This window comes from Corapipo altera, unplaced genomic scaffold, assembly GCF_003945725.1.
Source record: "Corapipo altera isolate COAL_440 unplaced genomic scaffold, ASM394572v1 64, whole genome shotgun sequence".
Classification (NCBI taxonomy): Eukaryota; Metazoa; Chordata; class Aves; order Passeriformes; family Pipridae; genus Corapipo; species Corapipo altera.
In genome coordinates this window covers 323,587-349,683 of record NW_020884893.1, presented here as the reverse complement: position 1 = coordinate 349,683, position 26,097 = coordinate 323,587, and the positions used below count along the sequence as shown (strand labels likewise).

Here is a 26,097-nt window from a genome sequence, read left to right as displayed (position 1 = left end):
TGGATGGATGGATGGATGGATGGATGGATGGATGGATGGATGGATGGGAATGATGTACCAAAATGATTATTTCTGTGCTGCCTGCAGTAAATATCTCCACACAGACTGAAACAACAGCCCTGGCAGGCAGCAAAGGTAGATGTGATCTGGGGGGTTGTTGGTGTCAGCACTCACAGCCTCTCTCAGATCCAGCCACGTCATGTGTTGTTTCCGCTACGACTTGCAAAGATTTATATGTATGTTTTTAGCCTTAATATATGAATACACTTATTTTTCCAAGAAATATAAACTATGAGCTTCCTGCACTCTGGGAGATTCATTATGTTTTGTTTAAAGGAACCAAACTTGTTTTCCTTTCCAATGGGCACACAAGTGTCTGGTCCCACTTACTGACTAGAGAAGGTGATTAATTCCTCTGTTTTTGTAGTCAACAGCTCTGGTGAGATGTAACCACCCTGCAGCCTCGCTGGGGCTGAATTATCTGGCACAATGGAGCCTGTAATTAGCAGGTGGAGAAGATGCTGCACGTGGAGCATTAGAGGATCACAGAGGGACAGGTTGCAGGGCAGCCAAGGGAAACAAGAGATTATGGCCAGGCAGTAACAAATTAAGTGTTTTCATCTCTCCAGGATGCTTAAATCTTTATAATACCAACTCAAATAAAGAGAGCCTTCATTGATGTGGAGGAGTTCAACCAAAGCAGAGTCTGTGGCTGTTGTACCATGTAGCACTGGTATAATTCCTGCTCCCTCTGTGGGTTCAGACCAAGGAGAATTCTTTCTCTTAACAGTTAGGAGAAATTTGAAAGTGAGAGGAAAAAAAAGGTATCTTTTATAGAGGTGTGGTTGAAATATAAATGAAACATATTCACTGGAGGGCCTGAAATCTCGATGTGACTTCCCAAACTGGGATGCAGTGTTGGTGGAAATCATTATCCCCCACTAGATGCTTTTGGAGAAAGCATGGGAGAATGATCCTGTTAGCTAGTAAATGTGATTTTTTTTTTAAGTGCCTGACCTGGACACCATGAGGACCTGAGCAGAGGGTCCCAGTCTCTGGAAACATGGGGTTCAAAATGATCTCATGAGATATCAAAGCTGAACTTGAGTGTCATCTCATTAAACCCTGGAGGGTTTTAACAGTGCATCCTTCCCTGCTGCAGAAGGGCCATGAAACTCCTCTCAAGGCTTTGAGCAGCCTGGCTGTGAGGTGGTACCCATCCTGTGAGGTGATACCCATCCCTCGTGTGCCCTTCATGGGCATCACAACAGTTTGGGAAGCAGCAGGACGAGGTGCAGCTCTGCTGGTTGTCCTTGTGGACACAGTCCTACTTCTACATTCAGACACCTGCGGAGTGGAATATAAGGACATCTCTTGCCTCCCACTCTGCCATGGCAAGGAAGGAAAGATGGGTTCTCCTACCCATACCTTGACCTTGTGGGCATCTTCTTGCCCAAGGCCACACTTTGTGGAAGCACTGTGCAGATAGTGCTCCTTCCTGAGCTCTTTGGTCAGTGGATCTGGCCTTCTGGAGCTGGATGAGCCTTTGGAGATACACTCCTGATCCTGTGGTTCAGGAAGAAATTGCAGCCAGGAAAGAGGCAAAGGCTGCTGGTGGTACCCTGTGCCAGCATACCTGGTGACCTGGGCCATCCTGGGTTTGACAGCCAGCAGTTAATGAGTCTTGAAAATGAGAGCATGAACTCTGCTCAGAAGGGTTCGTCACTTTGTGCAGTGCCTGGTGAAGTGTTTCTAGTGCTTGGCTGGGGTGGGACAGTCCATGAACACACCAGTTATGGGACAGTCCCTGCTGCTCAAGCCCACTGGTGCAGGTGGGGTGGACAGTCTGGGAGGTGTGCAGTGGGGCTGGGTACGCAGTTCTCAGGTTTTTTATGGTACCAGGCCTTACCACCCCTGTTTGAAGGTGTTGGCTGCTTAGTGCCAGGATCCATCCCAGGGCTGAAACTGTGCTTGTGTGGATGTTAACTGGATCCAGTGGATCCATACCCAGCATTTCTGTGCCGGTGGAAAGTGCCTCATGGTGAGGAGTGTGATTGCAAGGACCTGGCCCTGGAGTCCCTTTGGTTCTTCAGATGATGTTTCCTCCCCTGGAGAAGGGATGGAGCCCATGCAGGAGCTACAACGCACACGATCATGGACAGCAGAATTCCATAATACCCCTCGCAATTGTTCCTTTAACAGGCGTTGCTCAGATTATGTGCGAGAATTACTAAATATTAGAGTAGATTTAACAGAGTGGATTTAAGAAAAAAACCCTTTGGTGTTGGGAATTGTGACTGGCAGCCAGCACAGAGACGTGGCTGCAGCCACCACCACCACCAAGCACATCTCCTCTGTGCATCCTGCAGGCTGAGCATGAGCTTCTCCTCTTGGAAAGCCCCTGTTGGGCTCCTCAGGGCCATTCTGGTGGCAGCTGCAGTGTCACTGCTGTGCCTGTGGCCTCACAGGAGGGATGCACAGTGCTGGAGCACAAGGATCTCAACAGGGGCTGATGTTTCCCTTTGCTTCATTAGTGTGGCTGTGCTGATTAGTGTCTGCACCCATATAACCCCAACTGCCGGGGTGTGAGGGTCCCTCCCTGTGGTAAATACAATATTTGAGGAGTTCCAACAGCCCTGGAAGGGGTAGCAGAGCCATAAATCCTGCGTGATCTGAGGGTGAGGGGAGGAATTCAGCTTGTCAGGGGAGTTTTTACATTTTCCCTTTGTCAGCGTGAGTTGATGTTGAACAGGGCAAATCCTTCCCCACAGAAGGAGCCTGGCAAGACCTTCCTTGTGAATACATGAATAGCAGTTTGGTAAATAGTGCATCTGAATTTATGAATGATCTGACACTGACAGGCTGAAATGAACTCTGTAATTTTATTGTGGTAGATTTAGTAGGTCAGACATATACCTGCCAAGTCAAAATGACCTAGAAAACCTTTTTAGGTCAAACTATTACTTGAAAAGTTGTCTTTTTCAAAGGCAAGGCCATAAGTTTTCATGCTTCCTCTGACACATTTTCCTTCTAACAGTGCAACATGAGTCTTCAGGACATGACTTGTCATGTCCTACACTGAGAAGAGAGAAAGAAACATGAACAAGGGGGATACTACTTTCTTAATGAACCAAGGCCTCTTCTGGCCACCTCTCTTGTCCAGAGATAGTATGTTGGATACCTGGCCTGCAGGAGTTTAGGATAGAATTTAAAACACTGGCACTGTGCTGTTTCCAATGATGCTCAAACCTGGAAAGCTCCTGGATCCAGCAGAAGCCTGGAGTTTGCAAGCCTGGAGCATTCACCCTTGGAGCCCTAACCCTTAATTAGGAATTTATTTATTAGGAGCTTTTTCTCCCCTTGAAGAGGTTCAGGGGAGGCTGGTGAGGTTTGCATGTGGTGACTCTCATCACTGAAGAGATGGGATGGGGCAGAGCCACTGACCTGGGCACCACAGCCTGGGAGTCACGGGTGTGGGTGAAGTTGGAAGGCCAAGGTTGAAAGGACCCAGAACCTTGATGTTGTCCTGCAGCTCATGTCTGCTCTACCAACATCTTGCAGTCTGAGAAAATGCAGCTTTTGTGCTGGTAGGAGGAAGCCTGAGCTTCTAATAAAAGCTTGGCTGTTCGTGTGGGTTACTTATTTCAGAGGGCAAACATCACTGTGGCTGCAGTGAGAAGCACAGAGGGCTCCCCACCACCCTCACTTGGTTTGGGGTGGACTGGAACGTTTTTGTCCTGTGGTGCTTGTGGCGATGCTGTGAGATGTGGCTGGATGAGGGCCTGGGACTGGGGCAGGACTGGAGCCCAGGTGTTACCAGAACCAACCAGATACTGGGCTGAGCTGGCAGCATCCACAGAGGTGCCCAAATCATGCAATCATTAAGGTTGGAAAAGACCTCCAGGATCACCAAGTACAACCTTCAGTCAAAAGCCACCGTGCCCACTGAGCCATATTGCAAAGTGCCACATCTGCTTGGTTTTTTAACACTTCCAGGGATGGTGGCTCCACCACTGCCCTGGGCAGCCTGTTTCCAGGAGCAGCTCCCAAGCAGAAGTCCTGCTTCCCAACCGAAGGCAAGCAGCACCTCTGCATGCTTTTGTCACATCACCCCCCACTTTACTCCCCGTGAAGAGTGGGCATTCATCCCATTTCCCATCCCATGCCCAGGGCTCTCCACTGCTCCCCTCCACCTGCCCAAGGCAGAAGTGTTGGAAACAGATGATCTTTAGAGGTCCCTTCCAACCCAAACCATTCTATCAACCTGTGAATCTGTGAACTAGAGGATATTTAAAGGTCCTTCCAATCCAAACCATCCTATGAATGGATGAACTAGAGGATATTTAAGGATCCTTCCAACCCAAACCATTCTATAAATGGATGAACTAGAGGGTCTTTAAAGGTCCTTCTAACCCAAACCATCCTATGAATGGATGAGCTAGAGGATATTTAAAGGTCCTTCCAACCCAAACCATCCTATAAATGGATGAACTAGATGGTCTTTAAAGGTCCCTTCCAACCCAAACTGTTCTACCAGTCTATGATAACCCCACAAACAGAGCTCAGTGCCATCACAGGGGGCATCCCACCAGCTCCCTGGTGTCCAGCGATGCCGCCCTGCCGACATTCCCACCGGAGCAGCAGAACCCAAACTCCACAGGTTGCAGGCTGGTTTGTTCAGCTGAGCTGTGACCTACTTGAAAGTAGCTTTTACCATCCCAGGGAAGTGGGTAATGGGAGGCTGCAGTGCCTTCGGAACAATTACAGCTCACAGCAGTCCAAATGAAAATGTTTGTTGAAAACAACATGTGCATAATTAAGGCTTAATGAGCCCTTGTCTGTTTGGAATCTGCAATTAGATTTATAATAGAAAATACCAGCAAATGCCAAATAGCTTTAAAAGAAGACGAGATAAAAGATAATTTTGCTGCAAATCTATAGTAATACTGTAATTTAATGAGCTGGAAGTGGTGCAGAGAAAGACTGTAAAAGCTTTGGACAAGTTTGTATTGTGCATGTTTATCTTATCTGCCCATTTCCCTGTCTATAAAGCTGTCAGTCTTGCTTTGAACTGCTTGGAAAAAGGCAGGACTTTGCTAAAATCAGGAAGACTCCCTTTGTTTATCTTTATTTAAGTCGTTAATTAGTCAGGCAAAGCTGCTCTTTTCTCTTTCTCATCAGCATGCTTTAAACTTCTTGTTAGGGTTAATAATAGTAATAATAATAATAATAATAGTAATAATATCGTTATTCAATTATTTACAGTGAGGCAGGGGCATAATAATAACAATCAGAGATGCTTCTTTCTAATTAGTTTCATTAATTTTGATGAGTTTTTAACTTTTTTTTTAAGATGTTGAGAATTTTCAGCACTAAGGGAGATATTTAACAAGTAAACCCAAGGCCAACTTGACTGTAGCAAGTACAAAATACCTTTTGCCCTAATGAAAAAGTTACATGGCAGTAAAATCTGGTGGAAAGATATAAAATGAGCACAGAGAGGTAGCAGAAAAAAAAGAAAAGAGCTTAAATCAGAAGTGCTTGAGAGAGATTGTTTGGGTTTGGGGTTTTTTTTTTTCATACTCAGTAGTTGAGATTGGGAATGAAGTGGTACCAGCGTTGAGTTCAACACGTGGACCGAGGGAATCAAGGTCAGGGAGATGGTGTGAGATGCACAACCCCCTGGAAATGCAGCCCAGCAGCTTTGTGTGACAAACCTAACTCAGCACTTCACGAAACAGGCCCTACAAGGATGTGGTGGTGCTGCCTGTGGAGGCACCTTTCCCATGTGATGTTACTGCCCGTGTGAAACGTTGCTGAGCTTCAGCTTCTGTAAAACCCTGGCTTTGCATGTCCCGAGTCTCGGGTGTGTGAAGTCACGGCGCTGCTGCTGAGTTTGCAGCTCGGGGTGTGCAGCCCCTGCAGAGCTCTGGGCTGTCTCCCCATCACCTCCCAGCCTGTGGCTTTCAGCTCCAGCCTCTGCAGTGCCACTGGGGGCCTGTGCACCTTGTCCATCTGCACCTTCCCCACCCTGCTCCTGACCTGCTGCAGCCACTGCTTCCCAGGATTTTGCCCTTCTCAGGGACGTGGAACCACCCAGTCAGAGCATCCCCACCAAGAGCAGAGACTCTTTCCCCTGGATCAGGTTGCCCCGTCCAACCCGACCTCGTAATTTCAGAAATTATCTTCCCGTTGCCCTTGTTTGGGGATTGGATATTTTTTTTTGGCTTTAAAGGAGATCTCACTTTTCGTTAGTTTTGCTTTTTTAGACTCTTAAATATGTCTAAGCATGTAAGGTGAGACTGTGAAATGGGTTTTACTTTGTCAGCCTTTTTTTTTTTTTTGCAAGTCATACTATGCACCGCTGCAAGAGTACATTTGCATACAAAGTGGAGTGCAGAACCACAGAAAGCAGGTTTTTACTGGTGCCAAATATCTGTGTGTTCGAAACTATTTTCTAAATGACTGGCATGAAAGCTCTCTGATTTATTTTTTTTTCCCTCCCAGCCAGGTGGTTTTGCATAATGCTCCCCGTTGTCTTGAAAATTGATTATTCTTCTCCCTTATGCTTTGCAACAGAAAAAATAACACGAGATCTTGAATTCTGGGGGGCAGAGATGTACTTTTACTGGAAAAAAGGTTTGGGTTGGAAGGGACCTGCCATGGGCAGGGACATCTTCCTCGAGACCAGGTTGCTCAGAGCCCCGTCCAACCTGGCCTTGGACATTTCCAGGGATGGGGCAGCCACAGCTTCTCTGGACAACCTGTGCCAGGGCCTCCCCACCCTCTGAATAAAGAGTTTCCTCCTAATATCTAATCAAAAACTACCCTCTTTTAGTTTAAAACTATTGCCCCGTGTCCTATCCCTCTCTGCCTGTGGTAAAAGTCATTCTTCATCTTTTTTATAAGCCCCCTTTAGTAACTGGAAGGGGCTCTAAGATCTCCCTGGAGCCTTCTCTTCTCCAGGTGAGCACCTGCAGCTCTCCCAGCCTGGCTCTAGAGCAGAGGGACTACAGCCCTTGGAGCATCTCCATGGCCTCCTCTGGACTCGTTCCAACAGGTCTATGTCTTTCTTGTGCTTTGTACCCCCCAGCTGGACACAGTGCTCCAGGTAGGGTCTCATGAGGGAGTTTAGAGGGGGAGAAGTAATTAGCAAGGTACTTGTGCCTGCAGCTCAATAGTGTCTGCCCTGGGCCATGCTTTAGGCTGGCTGTACTGAAAGGAGAGGGGCTGTAGAGTGAATTAAAGTTACTGTTTCCCTCTGTGAACGTCGATTGAGTAGCACTTGTGATTTTATGAATTATTGGAGTGAGTTAGGAGGTACTTGGGAGCCGGGTTGTTAACCTGTCCAGCTGTCAGCAGGGTGTCGGGATCAGAAACATGATGCATGGTCTCAGAAAGGGAACAGCTCTGAGCCTTCTCCCCCTGGCTCCTCTGACAGCTCCGTTCCTCGCTGCAACATGCCCTTCTGTGCTTGGTTATTTATTTGCTTTGCAGTTGAGAAAAGACAAATAGAGATTTCCAAAAGCACTGTGCGTCAGACCCGGCGTCACCCGGCGTGTGCCGGCAGCTGCCGCCCTCGCTCCCCGAGGAACCGCTTTTATTCCATCCGGGAGGTCACTCCGGGTGTGCACCTGAGCATCCCTGCACGCTCCCTAGGCAAAGGGGACAGAACTGTAGGTGGGAAAACGTCCCTCTTCAGGTTTGTTTATTCCCAGCTGCACCCTTGTCTCCTGGGCAGTTCCTGTGGCCGCCTGTAGTCCCTCTCCAGTGGTACCTCTGGTTGTAACCAGGGCTGTTGCTCTGCTGTCGAAATCAGCATCTCCATAAAAGACTCCCAGAGCAGAGCCTTGCTTGTAGCTGTTTCTGAGGTAGACAGGTATAAGCTCTATTTTTATCTCAGCCCTGAGGTTTTTATCTTGCAGAAAACAATGTTCCTCGGTGCCTTTGACGCTGGCACTGTTCTAGCACAGACCCTCCGTGGCTTCTCTTAGATCTTTGTATGTTTTCTGCCTCAGTTTCCTGCGAATTACAAGTGTTGCTGGTGGAGCAGGCAGTGCAGTTAATTTTCATTAACACTTACTGTATTTATTTCAGACACAGTTGGCCAGTACCAGGAATGTGCTACATCCCTGTACCCTCCTCCCTCCCCAACAGGGCACTGGGTGCCTTCAGCTCTCCTGCTTGTTCAGCTGCTGAAGGGTGAAGGGCCAGCTTAGCAAGGGCCTGGTGTTTATTTTTTTGCAGATAAACTCCTCGAACACCTGTGATAAACAGCTCAGGATGTGCTTGTTGTTGGGTTTCAAAAAGGAAGTGATGTACATGCCCGAGCCTTGCAGCGACACCGCTGCAAAATAAACAGCATTGAGCTGGTCAGAGAAGGGCTGGGGAGGTCCTGGCTGAGAGCAGGGGGTGCTGCTCACCTCCCAGCAGCCTGTTGTCCTTATCCACGCCCAGACTTGGAGAGAAATCTGAAAGGGTTTGGTTTGGCCAGAGCTGCAGCTGCAGTGGAAGAGGAGGATGGAGATCTCCTGAGCGCTCAGTGGCTGCTTGAAGCACCAGCAGCACCTCTCCCTGGCAGCATTACATCAGGCTAAAAGCTAAACACAATCATCTGAACACAGTCAAAAGGTATTAGATTAAGATCTGCCCTCAGGGGCAAAACTGGCTAAGCTGAAAACCCCAACCCCTCCTCCATGCACAGCAGAGGTGTAAGTGTGAGCAACTTTGGCCTTTAAATCATCATCCTTTCTCCGAGCATCGAGCATTGTTCTCCTCTCTGCAGCTGAGTGAAGGAGAGAAGGCTGGATGGAGGATTAACTGGTCTGGGCTGCTTTCTCTTCTTTTCAGAGTTGGACAGGAAAGGGTTAAGCAGAATTTTGATCTCGGCAATATTTTCATGCTTATACATTCTGTTTCTCATTTCCATGACAAAGATGGTAGGAAGAGCAGAATAAGGTACAGAATTTGCAGAGCAATTTTAAGACTGTAATGAGAACAGAAAATAGTAGGGGGAGAAGAATTGTAATTAGAATATGAAATGGGAAAAAAAATTAATCTATTTCCATGTCAGTCTTAAGACTAAATTCTGCTGCTCCCTGTAGCTTTCAGTGGATGGATTTATTGTGAGTTCAAAGAGCTTGAACTCCTTTGCAGGCTCTGAAAGATCCAGGTAAATGAGTTTTAAGTCCTCATTCCCCCCCAAATAATGTAATAACAATAATTTTGTGTGCAGTGTTCACAGAAAACCAGCCAGTCTCTTAGATAAATGAGTGCTGTCGCTCGAATACTGGTGGCATTTGAGATCTCTCCAACCTTGAGCTCAGGAAAATGAAGGGGGATGCTGGAGATGCTCTTGGAGTGGGGGTCTGTGTGGCTGCCTGGGTGAGCACCACGTGGTCATGGATCAGAGAAACACCCAAAACCCAAATATTGCCAGTCATGAGGGACATCTGTGTGTCCCAAGCCCCCAAGCAAAGCTGGGCCACCCAGATGGGGTTGTGCAGCACCTGGTCCAGCTGAGCCCTGAGTATCTTCAGGGGATGAGATGCCACAACCTCGTGGTTTAATATTTGACCACCTACATGCTGGGAAATGTTTTTCCTGATGTCCAGTGAGATTATATCTACCCACAGAGCTTCCAGCAGCCCACAGGTAGGGGTCTGAATTTACTATTCATTTCTCATTTGCCCAGTTGTTATTCTGGATCCTTCTAGGCCACAGCATCCTGCAGCCAGAGGTTTCCTTGTTGGGCCCAGTATAAAGAACTTCTCTGTAAGATGTTTAACTCCACTTGCTCATGATTTCTGCCTCCTTGGTTTTGGGCTGTGAGAAGCAGAGAAGAGCTGTTCCCTGTTCTCATCTCATGACTTCACGTACATCTTTACTGAGTCCCTCTGTCACTCTTCTGTCCCTCTGTTACCCCTTTTCCCACGTCCATGTACACCATTCCACACCCTGGATTCCCCCTCTAATTCCCCTCTCTCCTCCTTCTAACTGTACAGGTGGTAAAATAGTGCTTGATCTTTTATTCTTTGCTCTTTTCCTAATTGCTTCTAAAACTTGAATGGCAGTTTTGGCAGCTGATGATGACTGAGCAAAAGCTGGAACTGAACCCTCCAAAACAGTTTTTCTTCTGGACAGTAACAGCTATTTTAAGGCCCATTGCCATGTCTGTATCATTGGGATTGGTTTTCTCCAGTGCATTACTTTGCATTTATTGACATTGAATTTAATCTTCCATTTCCTCAGTGCCACTTAGTGCTGCAAGAGTCCTAAATGCAGAGCTATTCGAAGTCGCTTTTAGTTTGGCTAGCCTGAATAATTTTTGTCTCATTAATAAACTGAACCCTTCTAGATCAGTTATATTATGAACTGGAGAGATTTTAGTGCAGGCACATTGTGGACCATGATCCTCCACTTGCTAAAACCCAAAAAGTTGGGTATCTTTTCACTGTCTGTGAGCAAGAGAACCTTCCCCTGCATCCCATGACAAGATGGGGTTTGGGGTTTAGAGCTGTTTTTCAAGGAAGCCCAACCAGAGAGATCACTTCACCTTTTCTAGGTGCTTCTTGACCCTTCAGCAAACACCAGAGTGGGCTGTGAGGCACAACATCCCTCATCTTGGGTCCCCCCGTGCTGCCTCGGTGGTGTGTTGCTGCCCCAGCTGGTTTCACACAGAGGAAGTTGGACATGCTGGTCTGGCACCTTCCCCTTCCCTCTCCTGTTTATTTGGGAGTGGAGGCAGAAGGTTATGCACTGCATTTAGAATCATTAAGTTTGGAAAAGGCCTCTAATATCATCAAGTCCCACCACTCCCCAGCACTGCTAAGGCCACCTCTAAACCGTGTCCCCAAGTACCATATCTACACAGCTTTTAAATCCCTCCAGGGATGGTGGCTCCACCACTGCCCTGGGCAGCTCCTTCCAATGCCTGACCACCCTGTCAGTGAAGAAATTTTCCCTGACATCCAATCTAAACCTCCCCTGGTGCAATTTGAGGCCATTTCCTCTCCTCCTGTCCCTTGTTCCCTGGGAGCAGAGCCCGACCCCCCCAGCTCCCCCCTCCTGTCAGGGAGTTGCAGAGCCAGAAGGTCCCCCCTGAGCCTCCTTTTCTTCAGACTGAGGCCCCCCAGCTCCCTCAGCTGCTCCTGCTGCTCCAGCCCCTTCCCCAGCTCTGTTCCCTTCCCTGGACACACTCCAGCCCCTCAATGTCTTTGTCATGAGATGCCCGAAGTTCTCTCTCATTGCTTTAGAGCAGGTGGGTGAGTCACTTGCCCATAGTGGTTCCTTAATATTTTTTTGGTTTGTTTTATGTTTTCCTACTGGCCATCCCAGCGTGAGAGCTGCTCAGATGGGTCTTTCCAAAGGAGATGGTCCAGTTTGGCAACTGCTGAATACTCACTCCACCAGTGTCCAATCTGATCATTCCTGTCTTTCCCACCTGGTTTTAGTTTCTTTTCAGCCTCTACCGTGCCTTGGGCAGCCTTTGGCACCACCAGCTCTGCAGGTTTCCTGCTCCTGGTGCATTTGAGAAACAACTGCTATTAGGCTTTTACCCTACTTGTAAGTTGTTCTTAAAATAAACAAATCAGCCAAAGAAACCACTTTTTACTGTAAGGTTTTAAACCTTAAGGCTTCGACTATATCCATCTGAATTTACCCTGGAATAATACATGAGAATATTGACTTGGCAGAAAACTCGGCCCCTTAAACCCCGGTGGGCTCTCGTGGATGCCACGGCTCGTGTTCTGCCACTGACACCTGCTGTGGGGTCGTGCTCCCTGCTAATGGCATTTGTCCCGGAGCAAATCCCAGTGTAGGGCCGGGGTGGGGATGCCGAGCTTCCCTCGCAGGGAGGTCCTGGGGGGAGCCGTAAATCTCGCGCTGAACTCCTGACCCTTCTTGACAGGATCAACCGAGGGGCCATCCGAGCATTTCAGCAGACAAATAAATAATGCTAAGTAGATCACTTCGGGCCAGAGGTTGTGTAAAGACCTTAATGGGGAAACTGCGGTTAAAGAGATTAAGCCAACCCCAGCCATGTATTCCCTGAAGAGGCGTGAGGCTGAATTACTCCTGCAGGGAATCACAGCTCCGGCAGTGCTGCCAGGGGCAGGGCTGGAGGGAGCATTCCCCATCCCAGGGATTAGGCAGAGATTGCACTGGTAGAGAGGATCCTTGCCAGAGCCAGGATCCCTGGGTTTGGAGCTGGAGCTTTTGTGCAGGGCTGGAAGTACCGTGGCCAGACTGCCCTTTAGAGCAGAATGTGGTTCTGCCACTCAAATAATGCTGATAAAAATGAACTGTGGACAAAACTACTTCTATAACGCTTTCTAAAGAAGAGTTATGTTTCCCAGTGCTGGGCAGGGTGCCATCAGAGGCAGCTGAATGAAGCCCAGCAACACATGGGCTGCAATTATAGTATTATTATTATTTTAAAATCAGGAGTATTAAATATGGCGTTGGCTGTGTTATACAAGTTTCCTTGTATCCTAACTCTTTTCTCACTAAAAACCTGAAGGCATTTCTTCCATGGCATTATTGTGGGTCCCTCTGTGCCTTGTTAGTAGTGGTGGTTGAGGTGTAGCTCACTGGACACAAAAACCAGCTGCTACATTCCAAGCATCTCTGGTGAAAGGTGGTATTCCCAGTGCACCCAGTTTGGAAATGAGGTGGTCATGAGAGGGAACCTGCTGCCCATCTCCCATGTTCTGGTCCAAGATGTTTTTTTCTCTTTTGGAGGCAAATTTCTGCTCTCCCAGGCATTTCCTGAAGTGTTTTCCCATCTCCTCTTAGGAGCTGAGATTCCCAGGTGGCAGCCCCAGACTCCTCCAGGGAAGGTACCCAAGATGATTTTTCTCTTTTCATGAAACCTTCTGTGTTCTGGCACAAGGAGATAAAACTGGAAGGCAAGTGCTTATAGCTCTGAGCAGTAGGAATCATTGGAAGCATCCAGTTTGTTCTTAACTGGTCATTTAGTATCTCCTTGAAGATGATGACTTTTAATTACTGCTGGATTTGTATTAACAGGCCACTTTTTCCAGCTCCAGATTCTCAGTGGACTAAACTGCTCTGCTTTAGTATTGCCAACAATGAATGTCAAAATTTAGGAAAGCCCCCCAAAAAAAAAAAAAAAAAAAGAAACAACCAAAGAAAAAACCACAAAACCCCAAACCCACCACACATAAATTAAAATTGTATCATATAAAAAGTTTGGAAGGTTTCTGAGATCTTGCAGGTACAGAAGCCATTCTGGCATGAGTCCTGCCAACATATTTCTTACAGAGTTGAGGTTTTCTTCTCAGCTCATGGCTCTCAGGAAATAAAAGGATGTGATGAGATTCGTAATAAATTGTACAAGCTGGCAGTGCCATCCATGAAAAAGTAACACCTTCCTGGAATCTTGGCAGGAGGTTGTATTTCTTTCCACTGGGTCCTTCCCAGTTAGCAAACATTTGTTCTCTGTGTTTGCTCAGAGCCAGAGATCCCACAGCTGCTTTGGGGTCTGTCCCAACTTGCTGCCTGCATTTATTTTCCTTACTCATTTTCATCTTGCTAAACATGGGACCCATGTGACCTCTGGCACATTTACAGGTTTGAAAATAATGTTGTAGGGCAAAAATAACAAACCGAAGTGAGTCTAGAAAAGCAATCAAAATTAAAAAAGTGCTTTGTACAACAACATCTGAATTGAGCTCCCTGTAGGGGCTGAACTCTGCAATGCCAGATACAGCTGCTCTGGAAGAGGGGAATCCCTTTTCCCTTTCCCCTTCCCCTCTTGCCCTTCTCCTTCCCTTTTTCCTCTTCCCTTTGCCCTTCCTGTTTCCCTTTCTCCTTTCCCTTTTCCCTTTTCCCCTTCTCCCTTTCCTTCCTCTTTCTCTTCCTTTTCCCCTTCCCCTTTCCCTCTTTCCCCTTCCCCATTTCCCCTTCCTTTCCCCCTTTCCTCTTCCCCTCCCCCTTTCCCCTTTCCTCTTTCCCCCTTTCCCTTCCCTTTTTCCCTCCCTCCTCAGATTTGTGCTCATTTCATGCAGGAGAGGGTGAGAATCAGCCACAGCCACTGATTTGTTTAATAGGCTGCTCCTATTAGCCAAAGAATAATAAAATTGAGTAATTACAACAGAGCAAAAGGATGATTAAGACAACTGCACAAGAGTATTTTCCTTTCAAATTAGGGCTTGAAAATGATACCTACCACCTCACATGTGCACATTGTCCAGTGCAGGTTGGATCAGTTTTGGGGTACAGAGGGTGGTGAATGGCTGCACCGGGTCTGAAAGCAAAGGAGAAAGGGAAGGAAGTGTTTATAACCAAAGGGGAATATTAAAATGTCTGTTTCTACCATAAATCCACCTGGAATGATGGGTTTGATTGTTTTGAAGTGCATTCTGTAGCAAAACAATAATGAGAAGAGGGAGAGCACATTACTTATCTTCTCTACCTGGATGGTGTATAACAGGCAAACATCTAATTGAAAAAATATCCTGATGGGAGAATTTCTAATAAATTTGTTTGCACCCTCATAGCCTGGAGGAGAGGGAAAAAAAATCCAATCAGCAGTGGGGAAGTTCCAAAGTTTCCACTGCATTTTGAGTCTTGATTTTCAGGCTCGCTGCTCAGCCTGGCAATCAGAGGAACAGTAATTCTGAAGGCAGGATTCATTACAATTGTTACGAAGGCAGCAAGGGCAGAAGGAAGTGTGGAGTGAAGGTAGGGGAATAGTAGAAAGCCATAAAAAAAAATACCTTCTGACAAACAGAAGGATATGGAGAAAGAGGGTGTTTGCCCTGCCCTGGACCTGCCCTGTGAAGGAGATTTTTTGTTTGCTGAATGTAACTTTCCAGGTGACTTCTATTTTCTGGTGAAATAGGTGGTAGCCAGGTGGGGGTCGGTCTCTTCTCCCAAGAAACAAGTGACAGGAAAAGAGGAGAGTTATCCAGGTTGTGCCAGAGGAGGTTTGGGTTGGGCATTAGGCAAAGTTTCTTCCCTGGAAGGGTGGTCAGGCTGCTCAGGGCAGTGATGGTGTCCCCATCCCTGGAGGGGTTTAAAAGCTGTGCAGATGTGGCACTTGGGGACACGGCTTAGTGGTGGCCTTGGCAGTGCTGGGTTGATAGTTGGACTTGATGGTCTTAGAGGGCTTTCCCAACCTAAATGGTTCTGTGATTCTCTCTCCACTGACCTGTGCCACCTCTTCTTCCAGTTCAGCCGTGTCTGCTGGGGTTGGTGGGGTTGTCAGGGGGTACAGAGCTGGTTGTAGGCTGTACAGCTGGTTGAGCCTCCGTGCCTGGAAGCACAGCAGCTCCAGCTGGAACTGCACTGGCAGGAGCTGGCTGTGCCAGTGATCATTTAACAGGTGGAGGGATGTTCAGTTTAAAGTGAGTGGCACCTGGCTGCCTTCTGGGAGAGCTGCTTGTCCCAGTGAGCCCATAGTGCTGCTGGTGGTCGCTGCATACCACAGCTCCCGACAGATTTAACAGAATCCAGCATTTGCACAGGGATCCCCTTCCACCCTGCTGCAGCTGCTGCTGGCATTAGTTAATGAGTGTCACAATACCTGCTCCAATTTTGCAGCTTTTAATTGGTTTGCTCTGCTATCCCAAAGGATAGTTTGGCAATTAGAGGGTGTCTGAGGCCGAGCAGAGCAGTGTTACCCCCACTTGGCTTTACTAACTCTTCTGACTTTAATAGCTAATCCTGTAGCACTCCGAGAAATGGAAGTGTAATTAATTGTCTAGGCTGAAAATCTTCACCTGGTTTTATTTAGATTTCACTTTTATTGCTCTTAATACAGCCAATTTCTGTTAAGGCATAACTGGTATCAGCTTCATATCAGAGAGTGAGAGGACACACAAGGGTGAACAACCTTCAATTCATCATCCTGCTCATAAGGGCAAGAGGGCTGGTTCTTACCCTTGTTAAGTACAAGGTGTCACTCACAGCTGGTACCTCCATCCTCGTCTTGGGAGTGTTTTATGGCACAGTCTGTTTTATTGCCATAATTAATTTGTGAACTTAGCCTTGAGGACTGGCCCCAGCCATACTTTGAGCCGGAGACAATCCTGGAGGGCTTTTTTCCTTCCTTTGGAATCGGAGCGAGTGAAAAGCTCCAGTTGTAGCTAATTAAAGAGGAGAGTTGTCGTTCTCCACGGGGGTTTTGTAGCCCAGTAAGTGGATTAGCAGCCGAGTGTTTTCCGGAGCCACAGGGACACGGGTGGATGTGCAGTGCTTGGACTGCTTGGCCTCCTGCCTGGCCGTGGAGGCACAGTCCTGGCAGAGCAGGCAGGGGAGCAGGAGGTGGGGGGAATGTGCTCTGGCAGCCAGAGTGTGCAAACAGCATCAAAATGAAGGTGGGAGATCAGGCTTTGCATACAGACCCCCCCCCCGTACACTCCAGAGCGATTCCACGTTGCGGCAGGAGCTTTGCTTTGGTGTTAAGGGGTACACAGAGCTCTGGGAGAGCACTGGATGGGACCTGCCTGTCTTGGAAATTTCCATTAATGGAAGCTGGCTTTTTACAGCTGATTAATGGTCTAGTAGGAATTTTAGCAGGAGCTTTTTTTGGGTGATCTTTGCTGCAGGGCACATCTGTGGGTTTGCACACATTTGGCTTATTTGTTTGAACTTGAGTGATTCATTCCTTATTTCACTAAAAAAATACCATAACTGTGCTGTGTTACCACGTCCCATTGCAATGACCAGGATGTAAGTGTGCTCATACATGCTCCAAAGTTTTAAAGGAGCAGCTCAGGATTTTCCTCTGGGAATTTTGGCTCTTGATATGAAGAGCCAGGAAGGCATTTGGGATGCACATGACTGTGGTGTGCAGATGGCATTTCACTGACTCTTAACTTTCTTTTGCCTCTCTAGTTTGATGGAGAGAACATGTACATGGGAATGAATGACAACGCCCAGGAGTTTCTATCTGCCAATCAGGTAAGTGTTGGTTTGCTGGGGTGGGAGAGTGGTGAGATTTTTTAGAGGAGTTAGGCTATGCCCAAGCACAAATTCCAGGAGCTGTCTGTGAATCTGCTGCCCTGGGGCATCAGGAGTGTCCATGGGAAAGGTCAGCTGCCAAGGAGCAGCACTGGATGCTGTTGGTACAGGGAGTGGGATGCACTTGTGTGCCAGTGCTGCTGTGAGTCACCAGAGCCTGGCTTAGCCACAGCTCTGCCACCAGAGAGGCTGAAAAGCTTTGCCTCACCATCCTTCACTCCAAATGAAGATGCAGTTGGTGTTTCTGGACACGGTGAAGTTTCCAAGTATTGTGTGTAGCTCAGGTGTCTCCTTCCCTCATGTAGAGTATTTCCTGTAGCTAAATAGATTAACAGTTAGGGGAGAAAAAGGAATCAAAGGTTTCCTGTTTTGGAGCTATAAACCCACACGTGGAGGACCAGAATAGAAGGTGTCTTGTGAGTGCCTGAGCCTTCTCTGGGCTTGGGTGCACATGGAACAGACATGTCCATTCACTGAAGCCCTAAACACATATACAGGTTAGAACAAGGTGATCTTGATGGTCCCTTCCAACCCAAACCATTCTGTGATTCTATAAAGTTAAGCCCATGCTTAGGTCCTGCTGGGAGGGGAGGACTTCAGGACATGCCTACCTGTCCCCCTGACCAGGAGATGAGACCTGGTCCCACGTGCATCCCTCTGGCATGGGTAGAGCGTGCTGGGTACTCAGGGCACATTCAAGGTGCTGGAAGCATCTCATCCCATCCATCCTTGTGAGGGAAGGTGAAAGTTCATTGCTAATACATTTCACCATCCCATTTTTGGGTTGTGTTGGGCCATTTTGTTGTGGGGGCCTGTTGACCACAGACACACCGCTCTGTGTCCCTGAGGTTTGCTATGGCAGTGCTGTGGGTTACCAGGCAAGTCATCCATGGTGAATCTAACTCCAGTAACAGTGGGGATTAAACTATGGATATTACACTGGAAACAGGATGAAAACCTGCAGTTAATCTCCTTAGAGTGTGGCAGCATGTTGGCTCATTTCTTGGGAGAGTTGTTCCTGCTCTGGCTTTGGAAGCAGGCACTCGAAGCCCCTGCTGCTGCAGAGTGGGGAGAGGTTGTTCTTGCATGAGAAGCATTTCCAGGGTGGGGAAGGAACAGCAAACTTTGTGCTGTTGAGTGATTCAGCAGAAACAAATATGTAGTCAATCAACAACGGCGTGTGGTTGATCATTAGAGCCAGGAATTGCCAGAGGTTGAGTAAATACAGAAAGGAACAGGGTGAGCCCAAGCTGCCCCAACCAGGGGTCAGCCCTGTCCCCCTCCCCAGGCTGAGCAGAGTGGTGGATGCTCGTGGGGCAGTTGTCTTAGACACTCTGCTTTTAAAAAGCCCCAAGGGACAACTATTCCACAGCCTCATCAGGAAGGGTCGTCAGTGACCAGCCACAGTCCCTGGCCATGATGTCCCTGCAGGATCAGACTGCTCTTGGGCAGAACCACGGCCAGCATGAACCATTTGTGTTTCCTTCTTGGCCCCTGTCACATCCCGCTTCCCCCATGGGTGGGCACAGGAGGGGAGTCAGGAGTGATGCTGCAGGGTTTGGAATAGTTTGCTGTAGCACAGTTGAGGAGGAGAGTTGGCTTCCAAAGAAAAGCAAAGGTTGTCATGTGGTGGAGGATTCATGTACTGGGTTTGATCCTGGAGAAGGATCAACCAAACCAGCTTAGATCCCTGTAACCTGGGAAATGAGAGTTTATTCTTATTTGTTCTCTGTTTACTTTGGAGTAGCAACTAAGGATGAGAAGGGAAGAAGTATTTTTCTCTTGGCAGAGGAGGAGCAGGTACCTCCTGTTACAGGGATGGTTGTGTGCATGGAGGATGTATTGCTGCTTTCTCCATCAGCAAAAGCACCATAGGAAGTGACTTGGAAAATAGATGGGGAAGTTTGCCTTGCCTTGCATCTCCAGTTCTCCTCCCTGTGCTGGTTTTCTTGGGACAGTCAGAGAGGAGCTGGGAGTGGGACCAAGGGGTGCAAGGGCAGAGGGTGGCACCTGGGGCTCTGTTGGGATGGGTGCCCCTCTGGGATGCTGCAGTGAGCCCCCATAACCTTCTCTGGGGTTGCAGGAGGGTAGTGAGAGGGAAGGTGAGGATCCCAGTTCATGCCCTGAGGGGTGTTAATGGTGGTTCACACCCAGCATGAGCTTTGGCCCAGGAGGATGGGGAGCAGCCTTCCTCCTCACCTTCACTAGCTCATCCTCTCCCCTCATTTACCTGCACATCAGGGCCTGTTTACCAGAGAGCACTTTATAGCCCCCCCATGCCTTTAGTATTAATAACACAACTCTGTTATTTAAATGGGGGTTCCAGATGAATTTTTATTGTTTGCTAAACCTGTTGTGACCCGAAGGAGTACATTAAACAGCAGGAGTGGGATTTCACAATCCCTCTTCAGAGGCTGCTAAACCACCAGCCCTGCACAGCACACATGGGATGTTGCTCAGAACCTTGGGATCTGTGGGGACAAAGGCAAATCATACAGACTCAGTACTGGAACCATCACACTGGAATAGATGGGCCTGGTGGGTTGGGTTCTTTTCCCCAGTTAAGATCCTGCAGCCCCCTGGCAGCAGCCCTACCTCAGCCCCTTGTCTGGTTTTTGATCTTGAGGATGTTCTGTTCAGCCTGGAGGAGAGAAGACTCCAGAGAGACCTTAGAACCCCTTCCAGTGCCTAAAGGGGCTCCAAGAGAACTGGAGAGGGACTCAGGACAAGGGCCTGGGGTGTCAGGACAAAGGGGAAATGGCTTCCCACTGACAGAGGAGAGGGTTGGATGGGATATTGGGTAGGAATCCTTCCCTGTGAGGGTGGTGAGGCCCTGGCACAGGTTGCCCAGAGAAGCTGTGGCTGCCCCTGGATCCCTGGAAGTGTCCAAGGCCAGATTGGACGGGGCTTGGAGCAACCTGGGCTAGTGGAAGATGTCCCTGCCCATGGCAGGGGGTGGAATGGGATGAGCTTTAAGGTTCCTTCCAACCCAAAGCTTTCCAGGTTTCTCCAGTTTCTCATGGCAAGAAGCTGGGATCAGGGTTCACTTGCCTCTTGTTCATTATCCCCTGCCTTGCACAGCTGCTGACGTGGGGGGAAGAATTAAAAACAAAACACCCCAAACCCCTCATAAAACCCAAACAAAGCACCATCCAAAACACGTGAAAGCAGGTGACTTGCTCCTTCCCCTCATCCTCGTCGTTGGGGTGGCTTCTGTGTTATGGCTGCAGTTCTTGTCATCCCAAAGGGGTTGGTCTCAGCTGAGGATGAAATGCAGAAATAAAGGAGCCAAAAACATAATGAGAGCGCTGACTGATCCGGGCTCACACCAGAACAACCTGCTTGGGGAAAATAATTCCTCTTGTTCTAGCAAATAGGAGGGACATTTGACCCCAGAAGTGAGTCAAATGTGAAATGTAATTCAACCCCAACAGAGGCCAGAGTATAAATGCAACTTGACATCTGATCAAACCATCGCAGACATTTGACCCCCGAGATGAGTGAGGTATCTCTTGTGTCTCGTGGAGTTGGCAGAGCATCATTCCTCACCCCTGTCAATTTTCTTCCTTTCTTTCCCACTCCTCTCCCCAAACAAAGACAAGGAACTAAGTAATGCAAAAAATCCCAAGGAATGGACAGATTCCCAACCACATGATGTGCTCTGAAAGATGAGTAAAAATGCGATGGTGCTGGTAAAAGAAATAAAACCACACAAAAAGTCAGTAGGAAAAGACATTTATCAAGGCCTTTTGTGATAAGGACAGTAACACTAGGAAAGGGAAAGACTGGGAAATTCCACATGTTCGTTGGACAGGAATGAGGTTGGTTTTATTTGGCATCAAGACTTTTGCACTTGTGGGAAGAGTCCACGAGTGCTTTATAAAAATGGATTGACTACAGCTGGGAATACCCTCCAAGAAGGTGTCATCCTATCACATTCTGGGTGAATAAATGCAAGAGGTGCCTTGCTGGGGAGCTGGGGGTGATGTGAGGAGGGTGTGGGAACCGCCAGGCCCTGGCACAGCTTTGGGGACCGTTGTCCCTTGGCTTGTTGGGAACAGGGATGTGACTCTACCCAGTCCATGGGGGGACATTTTGGAAAGCTTTAGGGTGGTGTTTGTCATATTTCTCCTCTCTCCATGAATATCTCTGGCTGCTGGCAGGGCAATGGGCAGCTTGGAAGGAGGAAAGAGCTGATCATTTATCAGTGGACAGTTTGGATCCTGTGCTCCGACTAATCCCAGGAGCTTTCAGTGGGCAGCTTATTCCAGCTGAGCAATCGCCTGTTTCTGTACCAACAAGTCAATTTGTGTGATTCCTCATGGAAAGGCTGTTAAACATCACTATGGTTTATTCAGGCCAGGGAGATGCATCAGCATAAACAGCTCTGGGCTTTCAACAGCCCTTAACAGTCCCTTCCAACACAAACCATTCTGGGATTCTGTGACTGAAAAAGCAGGATTTCACCCAACCCTGGTGGGACACCTGATGCTGATGACATCAGGTGTCTCACCTGGAGTTTAGAGCAGCAAAAAGGGTTTTAATTTGGGCTGTGGGCCTTAGGGCAATACTGGGTAACTTGTGAATGGGGCTGCTCACACTCAGAATGTAAATCCAAGGGCATAAAGACGTTTGTGTGGGGCAGCACGTGTGTGAAATAGAAGGTGGGTTTTCTCTGGCTGTGTGTGAATCAGGGAGCCCCAGTGAGTGCAGGGGTTCTGCTGACACCCCGAGGGAGATGGAGTTGAGAGGGATGGTGTTTGTGATGTGCACACACACACACACAGAGCATCTGTCTTGATGTGCTCCTGTATGAATGTCACTGTGGGGTTAGACACGCCTGCCCCTTCCCGCACACGTGAAATCCATCTGTGGATGTACCTCTGTGCTTGGATGTGTATAAATCAACATTTATCTACTGTATCTATTGCCCTTTATCTCTTTACCTCCATATATCTCCGAGCTGGGGCCTGTATTAGCCATAATAGATACAGTAAGTCGCTGATCTGGTGGGTCAAATGGTCAGGGCTCTTTGATCAGCCGTCAGGATCCATTACCAGCGGGGCCTCCGGTGGGGCTGGAATTACAACTTACATTTGACTCATTTCTGGGGTCAAAACGTTCCTCTTATTTGATCGAATGACAGAAATTGTGTAATTTGTATATATCCCTGAGCCATATGTGCTCTGAGTGCCACTCTAATGTGTTTTATAAAGGCACAGCTGTCTTGGTGACTTATTTAAAATGGGATTTTGAAGTAGTGTTCTTGCCATTTAATGTCCTCATTCAGGGTTACACAAGGTTTATCAAATAATAAATAACATTTAGAACATTGGTTTTAGCATAACAATGGGATTGCTGGTTATAAGGAACTGGACGGTAGAATAAAGCTATGTTTGGTAAATAAGCAATAATGTAGAAAGCAAGTGACAGTGTAATTAGAAATTAATGATGTGAGGGAAGCTATGGATGCCTTCCTCGTGTTCTGCTAACACTCCAGACTAGACAGAGCTCATCTTGGCAGCCTGAGCTATAAAATATGCCTTCAAACCTTGTCAGAATACTGGCAGATATGCTGTCCTCCCACCAATCTCGACTGAATCACAGTGAGATGTCAACAGTTGATAAAATAAACCTGAGTCTGGGGCAGATCCACGTGAGTGCAGGGGGTCCCCATCCCTGCTGGGGATGACTGTGATCTTGAAGTGGCCATGGAGCCCCAGACAGTGTGAGGGTAAATGAAGATGTGGGTCATCCCTCCCTCATTCTTACTCCTTCCTCTCTGGTGGGAAGCTGTAAAGTGGAACTTTGGGTTTCCCTCCATCAGTGGCCTTGGTGGTGATGCTCTGGCACTGGCAGTGAAGCAACAACATGCAATTGCTTGGGCTTAACATGTCAGTTGGTCCCTGACCTACCAACTGTGTGAATCTGGGGGAGTTCATCCCACAACGTGCAGCAGGTTGCTTATGGCCAGCACAGCCACTGCCTGGAGCCTGGGATTGCTCCAGAAGAAAGGTTGGAAGAAACCAGGAGACCATACATGTGACTGAGCAGTTCCTTACAGTGATCCTTCTCTTGAGCCTTAAAGTCTGCGTGGAACATCAGGGCCCAGGGGGAGGATGTTCTTTGTGCAATTTCCACTCAAGTCCCCTAATGAACTTTGGTGTTTCTAATGAGTCCAACAGTCTTTGCACATGAAGAAGGTTATTTCAGCTTTCATAGAATCACAGAATGGTTTGGGATGGAAAGGATCCTTAAAGGTCATCTGGTCCAACCCCTCTGGAATGAGCAGGGACATCCTCAACTAGAGCAGGTTGCTCAGAGCCCTGTCCAAGCTCCTTGGATGTTCCCAGGGGTGGGACATCCACCACCTCTCTGGGCAACCTGTGCCAGTGTTTCCCACTCTGTGAGTAAATAACTGGGGACACATGTTTTGGGGTCTCCACATTCTGTTGGGTTTGGCTGTTGGCTGGCTCCTTGTGTTGATCACAGGAACAGATATAGTCAGAGGCTGGTCAGCATCAGAGAAAATCACTTATCTAAGTGAAGGGTTTAAAAAAGGGGAAACTTGTCCCCCTTTTTAAGGGGGGCATGGGCTTTACTCTCTTGTGCCTGTGCAACATCTTGGTCTCTTCCAATCCACAAATAGTCTGTATTTTTGAAGTCTAGAATTAACAACAATGGGCAGAGCACACCTTAAAGTAAATAACTGATGACTCCCCAGTCCCTTTACAATGATACATTGCAAATACTGCAAGAACAGACATATATATATGTATAAAGACCCCTACTGAAGAGAAGTGAGAGGTTTATATAGACTCAGAGTTGAAAGAGGATTACACAGAGTTTGGCAGTGCTGGGACTGCAGGCCCCCATGCTAAGATACAGATTTTGCTCTTTCCCTGCTGTTCTTTGAGTAATACTGTATAATTTCATGTGTTGTGCTAGAGAATAAAAAATAGAGGGAAGACATTGATAGATACTAAATGCCTTTCTCAGCAGACGATTCAGGAAGAATCTCATGTACTATTTTAGAATGAACAATAGAGTGTTACATGTCATTTATTATAATCAGCAGCTAATGGAAACCCTTCCAGGCGGGGTTTGGGAGTTGATCACAACTACAGCTGATGATCCAGGCTTGTGAATTTTGCATGAACTCCTCTGTGACGGTGAAATTTTTGAAAGGTACAGTCAAGAAGTGATTCCTGTAGCTTAATCATATCAAGAGAAGTTTCTGCTGCTGATGGAGGGCTGGCTGTAGTGCTTAAATAAAATAATAATAAAAAAGTCCCTTGGTGTTACAAGCAAAATGAACATCATCTTCAACCCTTGGTCTCAGGGGACTCCTAAGTTATTAGCAGTAGGGTGAAAAACAGCCACCAAGCATCACAGAGTGAAAAGCTAATGTAACTGAGCAGTTCCTAAACCAAAATGGATGGTCTCTGCTTCTGTTGCATTTACTCTGGGGGGAAAAAAAGAAAAAACATCTTAAACAGCTGAGGATACCTGTCAGGTACCACAGAGTGTCTTGTAGGGACAGAAAACACTGAAACTGTTGTGGTGAGTGAATTTCATACGTAGACATTTCATCAAGGACATGAGATTCCTGAATAGATTTAGGTTTAGAGGCAAAGGCTGGGGGGAGAAGTTGATCCTCGGGTGACTTGGAGCATCCACACCACACACTCTGTGACTGACAGCCTGAGGGCTGGGCTCAGCACCCACCACTCTCCAAGGTCTTCCCAGGTGGCCACAGCCAGCTCTGCCCTTGGGTCAGTTTGAGCAGTAACCTTTCCTTCCCTTTCCTGAGACTTTCAGAGGTTTTCTGGGATCTGAATCAGCTCAGAGATTGTTTTTGAGTCAGTGGTAAAGAGTGTATGTATTAAGCAGCACACCTGGTTGTAGCCCTTGGTCTGTGAGGTGTGGCATCAAAAGGTGCCTGAGGCCCTTCAGCCAGAACTCTGATTTCTTTTGGGTGAAGTCTGTAAGCAGTGAAACATTTAAAAATTGATAATAAAAATCCAGTCAATGCAGAAGAGTGGTCCAACACAGCTGGAGGCAGCACAGCTGGAGCCCTGGGGGCTGGGAATGTGGTGGGTACCTGGGGGCTGGGGACGTGGTGGGTACCCAGGGGCTGGCAGAGGGGGCAGCAGCAGGACAATGTGCATCCCCCTGAGAAACAGCATTTGCTGCTGCTGTGTCTCGATCTAAAGGTTTACATACAGAAAATATTGATACCAAGATGAGTTATGATAGAGGGTTTAATGTGGGTGCTTTTGGGTGCCAAAATGCCATGATGACCACCAGTGGGGCTAAAGGGAAAAGTGGTCCTTAGATTCCAGAAATTCCTGTGTGAAGAAAATGGAGTAACTGGGACTTCTTCAGAGCACTGTGGGGCAGAGCTGAGGTCCAGTCAGACTGAACAACACTGAAGGGGATCTGCTGGTGGGGAGGGTGACTCCTGTGGTGTGAGGACACATGGACTGGCTGTCCATCAATGCTGCTGAGCTCATAAGCCAACAGCTCATAAAACAGCAGCAAAGGATAGAGGAAGGCTGTGTGCAGTGTCCCTCAGCCAAGAAAATGTCACTTTGATATCAAAGATTTCCCACTGTAAAGGGCCTACACGTGGTGGACACAGATCTGCTGCCCTTGGAGGCAGCACAGCCCAGGGCAGGGTGGAGACCTGCATGTGGGGGAACCTGGGCCAGCTCTGGAGGGAGCAGGTCACCTTTGAACAGGTATCAGGTTAATATGGTGCTTATATGTGCTTTAAAGCCCTGACAGTGCCCCTTTGGTCAGCTACTGCTGCTCCTGGTGGGGTGCTGGGCTGTGCTTGGGTGGTGACTGTCACTTCAGCCAAAGCCAATCCTGGAGCTTTTATGCACAAGCTGTTTCTGCCTCCAGATCCTCGTGTTGTGCTAATTCCTCACTGCATGTCTCCTGAATTACCTGCTGTGACACAGTGTGGCTTTAAGCCAGGTCTGGACATGCTGGATTGATGCTGAGCTCTGAGAGTGCAATGTGACGAGCTGTGACGAGCAAGGATTTTTACTGTGTCTGGCTGGGGGGGTTTGGGTTTGGCTCTTGTAATGAACCTCT

At 47.8% G+C, this 26,097-nt stretch overlaps 1 protein-coding gene across 1 annotated transcript in view; it reads left to right on the top strand.

Moving 5' to 3' along the window:
• The window catches only part of TOX2 (TOX high mobility group box family member 2), a 151,693-nt gene that overhangs the window by 43,522 nt on the left and 82,074 nt on the right, over positions 1–26,097 (top strand). The window contains exon 2 of the mRNA XM_027646155.1: positions 16,867–16,932. Within this exon, the coding sequence (XP_027501956.1) occupies positions 16,882–16,932 (51 nt within the window). The 5' untranslated portion in view covers positions 16,867–16,881. The remainder of the gene's footprint in view (positions 1–16,866; positions 16,933–26,097) is intronic.